This window comes from Lepidochelys olivacea (genome assembly GCF_965140295.1).
Source record: "Lepidochelys olivacea isolate rLepOli2 genome assembly, chromosome: 26".
Taxonomy (NCBI): domain Eukaryota; kingdom Metazoa; phylum Chordata; order Testudines; family Cheloniidae; genus Lepidochelys; species Lepidochelys olivacea.
In genome coordinates, this window is record NC_140436.1 from 16,332,847 (window position 1) to 16,339,498 (window position 6,652).

At 49.2% G+C, this 6,652-nt stretch overlaps 1 protein-coding gene across 1 annotated transcript; it reads left to right on the forward strand.

Moving 5' to 3' along the window:
• The first annotated feature begins 2,430 nt into the window (after positions 1–2,430).
• PPIA (peptidylprolyl isomerase A) lies at positions 2,431–6,266 on the forward strand. The gene is made up of 5 exons (XM_084615178.1): positions 2,431–2,590; positions 4,692–4,722; positions 4,871–4,959; positions 5,256–5,428; positions 5,943–6,266. Exons 1-5 carry the CDS (start codon positions 2,519–2,521, stop codon positions 6,076–6,078), a joined length of 501 nt encoding a protein of 166 aa, XP_084471304.1. The 5' UTR covers positions 2,431–2,518; the 3' UTR covers positions 6,079–6,266.
• The last annotated feature ends 386 nt before the right edge of the window (positions 6,267–6,652 follow it).

Genomic DNA, 6,652 nt, shown 5'->3' on the forward strand with positions numbered 1-6,652 from the left:
AGCTGAACAACAGCACCCACAGTCTCTTGACTTGGCTCCCATGGCCTTTGCTCCACACTCTCTCTCCCCTTTAGATTTTCTTTTCCTCAGTAAATTCCTATTTCACTCTCACTGGGGGTTTTCCGCCTTGATCGCTGCTCCCTGCCCACTGGTAGTGCCAGTGCCAGGAGACATTTCCATGCAAGGCCTCCATGAAGAGCTGCCTGCTTGGTGAGGGACACATAGAGACACTTGGCCTGGACAACTCTGCGGGTTAAAAATGACCTGGGGGGTGAAGTACTTGAATGTGATGAAGGAAGGAAGGGCAGTCCCATGGACACTTGCATGGTTCATAGGAAGCCTGTGCTACTGAGTGAGCCAGAGCATGGACCGTGGGCCAGATGTGTAGAGGTGCTCAATGTTCACAAAACTAGCTGAGGGGTGCTCTGAATGTCAGACACTATCTCCTAGTTGTTTTATGGTTGGCATTACCATCTTCACAGAAAAAAAAGCCCTTTTCACTTCCTCAGGTTCTATAAAGAAGGCCTGAAAGGCTTTATTATTATTATTTATTTTATTGCTTGGTTTTTTTGCCTTAGGTATGTCAGGCCTGTCACGCAGTGGAGGAATAGACCCCTGGCGGGAATGCCCTGAGATAATGGTATTTCGGAGGAAAGCAACAAACAGAATTTTCCAGATTGCTAAAGGCAGGCTACCCATAGTGGGTCCTTTAGGTCAGGGTCCAAAGGAAGTTATTGACTCATGGAAGGATCCACAATGTAGTAATGCTAGGCAGTATAGCCCAGTGGATAGGACTCTGGACTGGGACTCAATCTGGATCCAATTCCCAGTTGTGTCACTGGACTGCTCAGTGACCTTGGGCAAGTCCCTGCTCTCCCTGTGCCTCAGTTTCCCCATCTGTAAAATGGGGGTAATATTCTGTTTTAGCAAAGAACCTGTCTCCAAACTGTCGCTCAGGTGTTGGAGTTAAGTGAGTGTTAATGAAAAACAAACATATCAAATAAAAATCTCATCCGTTCTCAGTTGGTCAGGGCACACTTGTATGATGGGTCTGGTGTCATGATCCTACCAGGTACTCGTAAAGATAACTAAAGGCCCATCTGCTGAATTAGGGGAACAGCTCAGGATTTGTTCACGCAACTAACCATTTTGCACAAACACTTGCATGTGTGGGCTATGCACATTTCAAACAGCTGCTCCAGCATGATTTGCACACGCGGCTGAGGCCAAAAATGCCTCACAGAAACAGAGCAAAATCTTTCACCACACCCAAAATATGAATAAATAAATCAATAGGGCCATTCCCCTGGTCTTCTTCCCACCTCTGTGCCCCTTCCTTCCAAATGTCTGTCTAGTCCCATCGCTCCCCCGCCCCTAGGAGCCAGAGGGACCTGCCAGATGCTTCCTGGGAGCTGCCCCAGGTAAGCACTGCCGGGACTCCCCACCTCGCCCCCCCGGCACGTCCCTCTGGCTCTTAGGAGTGGGGTGGGCACCCACTATGGTGGCCCACAAGACCCTCCTGCCCAATACTGGGGGCAGTCAGGGGACAGGGAAGGGGGGTGGATGGAGCAGGGGTCGGGGGGGGCATCAAGGAACACTGGGGGTTGGATGGGGCAGGAGTCCCCGGTGGGTGGGGGTGGGCCACGACCCCCTCGTGGGGTGAGAAGGTGAAGTGGTTGTTAAGGTTTTGGCATCTCATCACTGGTGGTATCTGTACAAGGTCCCATCTGTACAAGGGTGGTAATGGCCTTGAGGGGGGTTACAGTTCCTGGGTGGGGAGGTGCTACGTGAATGTCAGGAAGTCTCATGAATACCTTATTAGATGTAGAGACCATGCCACTCAGGAGGTTACATACAATTTGTATCCGCACAGTCCCAGCTTCCCCCCCCCCCACCATTCCTGTCCCCAATCCCAGCCCACCCCTTGTCCTCCCAATCCCAGTCCAATCCCTCATTTCCAACCCCACAGCCTAACCCCTAGTCCCATATCCCTAACCTCACCACCCAAATCCCGGCCCCCCATTCCCACCCCAGCCCCTTTTCCAAATCCGCCCTCCTATTTTCACCCCAGCCCCTTCCCCCAAATCCCAGTCCCCCACACTCACCCCAGCCCCTTCCCCCAAACCCCAGTCCCCCCACATTCGCATTCTACCTCCCAAAAAAATCCCATTCCACCCCAATTCCATCTTCCCTCCCATCCCCCAACCCCCATCTCCTCGCAGCCCCACCCTGTGCAGCGCCGCAGTGCGCATGCCCACCATCTCCCTCCTGCTTCTCAGCGGGCACCGCCTTACCAGAGCGCGCGGGCTGTCGCGGCCCCGCCTCATGACAGCGATTGGCTGAGAGAGCCCTCACTCGCTGGCGCCACGGGCGGCGATTGGCAGCAGCCGGCGGGCGGGCGGGCGGAGTGGCGACTATATAAACTCGGGGTGGCGAGGGTTCTCTTTCCGCTGCGCCGCACTCGCTGTTGAGGAGGAGCTACTGCCGCCGCCCGAGCCCCCCTCTCACTCGACGCGCTATGGCCGTCAACCCCATCGTGTTCTTCGATATCGCCGCCAACGATGAGCCGCTGGGGCGCGTCACCTTCGAGGTATCTGGGGTGGGGAGGTCCCGCGAGTGGCCCGGCGGCGCCATTTCCTGGCAAGAGCACGAGGCCATTTTGGGCGGGAGGGGCTCGCGCGCGGTGAAGGGAGCCGGCCGGCGGCGCGCGCGGGCGCTCGAGCGGGAGGGAGCGCGCGCGCGCGCGCGCCTCGTGGCCGCGGTGGGCTCCACGTGGCTGAGGCCGCCCGGTGCGCAACCCGCTGTCCCCGGGCAGTGGGGGGAAGCCGGGAGCGCTCCCCTCCTCCGCAGGGAGGCCGCCTTGCAGGCGGCATGCTGTGCCGGCCCCACCCCGCGCCGGATCGGGCGGGATCGTGGCGGCGGCGGCCCCTCCTCCGCTGCTGGCCCCTCTGCAGTGAGGCCGTTGCGGTGGGGGCGGTGCTCGCCTTTCTCCGGAATCCGCATCGCTGCGCTGGTCAGCCTGCCCGTTTTCTGGTTTGCTATCGAAACGGTTAATCTTCAGACTTAAATGCTTTCTTGTGCCGTAAAAAGAAAGGGCTGCGGTTTTCCAGGCGGTTTCAGAATATGCCCGGTTGCTGGGACTCGAAGCTGCTCATCCGCCGACCGTGCCCCTGATAAAGGGCTCATGGTCGCTAATTATCCCCACGCTGTAATTGAAGCCCCATCGCCATAGCGGCATGCTGCTCTCCAGACAAAAAGCCCCTCTCCAGGTCTTGCATATCGTATCTCTAAAGCCCCTTTTAGCGGCCAAAGAGATGTGCTTAATGCTGGAGTGGGATTCTCCAGTCCCTTATTTTGCCTTCGGTACTTTTGAAGGTGAAGACCTACTCTAATCCCCAAGCTCTTACATGCAGTATCCATTCACTTTATTGTTAATAGTTAAATCAGAAATCATGGAATGGCGGTTACAGTACTTTGCACCCAAGGTCTCCATACTAGCTAAACTACGTGCTTGTATAACTGCTCCTCATTTTGGGTAAGAAACGTCACATACTGTGACTTTTCTAGAGGTGAGGTATGAAAAGGATAATAAGCTTTATTGATGCAGACCTTTTTTAACATGTAAGGAATGACTTATGTGGTATTGAGCAGAGAGCAAATGTCTAACTGTGTGTGGGGGGGAGGTAATGGTTTTTGTGGACTACTGTGAAGACCACCAATTTTCTGTAGCAGTACCTTTCATCAGGGCAACAAAGCGCTCTGCAGATTTTAAGCAAACCAGAGTTCAGACTTGTAAGTAAGTGCTCTGACAATTGTACTCCATTAATCATTGGAGTTTGATTGCCAAACTTGAAATTAATAGTAACCAAAAGACATGGTTACATAAATCCGATTCTTGACTCCTTAGTATGCTTGTCCCAGTGGTTGAGTGTGGCTGAGAATAAGGTTGAGCAAGACTTTCTAATTGGTCTCATTAACCACCCAAATAACTTTCCTTTTGGAACATAAAGGCCTCCCCTATGAACAGGTGTATAAGTGAATAAACGGTAGTCAACAGGACAGTGCAGTCTTTGCCCAGGGACTCCATTTTGTCTGAGTCCTGCTGACACATTCCAGTCTGACAAAAAATAGTGGAAACCCACTGCTGCTTCTCCAGCACAGTACTGTACCAGGAAATGAGCCTGGCTTAATAACCCTTCTAATCTTGCAGTTGGACCAAGTATATGCTGTCTCATAAAACTGTCAGCTTCATAAAAGGTGATGCTGAATCTTGTGAATGAATTTAATAATGGAATCTAATCCTTGTTCCAGCTGCAAGATTCTGCTCACATAAGGAGGAGCTGGTGGCAAAAGCCATGGAACATGATCTCTGTTGGATTTCATTGTGTAAGCAGTTAGCATGCTGCTAAATAGAACTGAGAGAAGTAAAGCATAGCTTACAGAATCCTGGATTGCATTTAAAGAAAATGTCAATGCCATGTAGACTTCTGTCATGGGATTCAAGTGATGGAATCTAACCATAGTACAACTTGTAGTCAACAAACTACAGATACTGCAAGATTCTCCCAGAAATAGTTGATGTAGTAACTGAACTCCTGATACAGTATGCTGATTTATTTCTCCTGTTTTAGTAGTTGGCAACCAACAGTCTTTAAGCAAAATTACTTAACTGATTCTCTTCTCTTCTACAGCTGTTTGCAGACAAGGTTCCAAAGACTGCAGGTTTGTAAAAACCACTCAAGTTCATGATGACTGCAATGCAGTCTTCAGTTTACTTTTTATTGACAATAAGTTTGAAATTTTTACCCAGATGTTTGACAATGGGTGTTCCTATAAATACCATCTGGTAATGACTGTCTTAAATTGGCAGAGAACTTCCGTGCCCTGACCACTGGGGAGAAAGGATTTGGTTACAAGGGGTCCTGCTTTCACAGAATCATTCCTGGATTCATGTGCCAGGTATGCATCACTGACTTTCTTACTACTTGGTTATGGCCTCATTCAGTAGCTTTTTGTAGCTCCTACACTTTTTTCTTTGAAACAGAAGTGTTTCTGCAATTTTATAGAACTGCCTTGCTTAGGGGCCCAAGACTTACAGTAAACAGGCCAGAAGGTTTTGTGCCTGATTGAATAAAGGGGTGGCTTTGATTTTTATCTGGTAGCTTTAGCAGCAGTCTTCTATAGATTAGAAATCTGCCTAACTGATTAGAAGGGTGGGCATCGCTGTGTTTCACTTGCAGTGCTTTTTTTTGCAGGGTGGTGACTTTACATGCCATAATGGAACAGGTGGCAAATCCATTTATGGTGAGAAGTTTGCTGATGAGAACTTCATCCTGACCCACTCAGGTCCTGGCATCTTGTCTATGGCAAATGCTGGCCCCAATACAAATGGATCTCAGTTCTTCATCTGCACTGCTAAGACTGAATGGTAAGTACTGTTGGAATCTGTACTCTTCACTCATCTCTGAATTTACTCAATATAACCCTAAAAGGTGTTACCTTTCCCATAGCCCTTCTAATGCATTGGCTAATAATTCTAATGTAGTGTGGCCTGTCTATAGAACATACTGTCCCTAAACTGTTCCTGTGATCATTATCAGTGAACCTAATGAAACCTCAAACAATTCTCGTCTCAAGGCCGCTATGTAGTGAGGCTTCATTGAGCACTAAACTACGGTTGCTCTAACAGTACCCAGGAACAAGTGTGTGATCCCCCAGATACCCTCAATTTGTCAGCTACAAGGGGAATATTTCCTGTCTGGTGGCTCACTTTTCCATTGAGCATGATGGGAGGCTGGTAACTGCTATAGTAAAAACTGAGTACTAACAAGGTAGCTGATTATACAAGCTTCCTGAAATTAGTGGTTTAATACAGTAGGCCACAAACAAGTAAGACTGCTTCTCAGCAACATGATCCCATAAAACGTGTGTTTTTATCGTAGGTTGGATGGGAAGCATGTTGTCTTTGGCCGTGTCAAAGATGGGATGAAGGTGGTGGAGGCAATGTCTGGCCTTGGATCAAGAGAGGGCAAAACAAAGAAGAAGGTCACCATTTCTAACTGTGGGCAGCTGTCATAAAATTCCTTTCTGTCTAAACCAACCATTCCTTCTGTAGCTGGGCTAACATACCATGGTGTGATTTAGCCCTCCTGTAATCCTTGTGTTCCTGACTTACTGCTGCATTTCTATTGGGTTTCATTTCCCCTACCTTCAAGTCTAGCTGGACTGCAGAGTTAAGTTTATGAAATAAAACCAGCTGAACCACATGAGTTTTCTTTTTAAAAGGAAATCTTCTTAGGGCACTTGTGTAGCAATCATGTATTTTCCTAAGAGTGGCAAGGAATCCTCTTCTCTGAAGAAGAAGAGTAGATTGGCTACTACAACTGTTACGTGGTATCAGTAGCTAGGTTTCTAAAACTGTCCTACAGGGATTCCTTTAGGGAAACCCCTAGATTAAGACTGTTTTGGAAGCCTCTCTAGCTTAGTGTAGATGACCTGTCCCAGCAGCATGGGAGTTCACTTGGCAAGCATCCACTGTAATACTCTTAGCCATTCATTCTGTAGTGGCCTTAAGCAGGGTTTTTAAGGGTAAAATGTGGCTAGAAACAACCACTGATGAAAGTAAAGCTCCCATTGAGTTCATTTGGTGCAG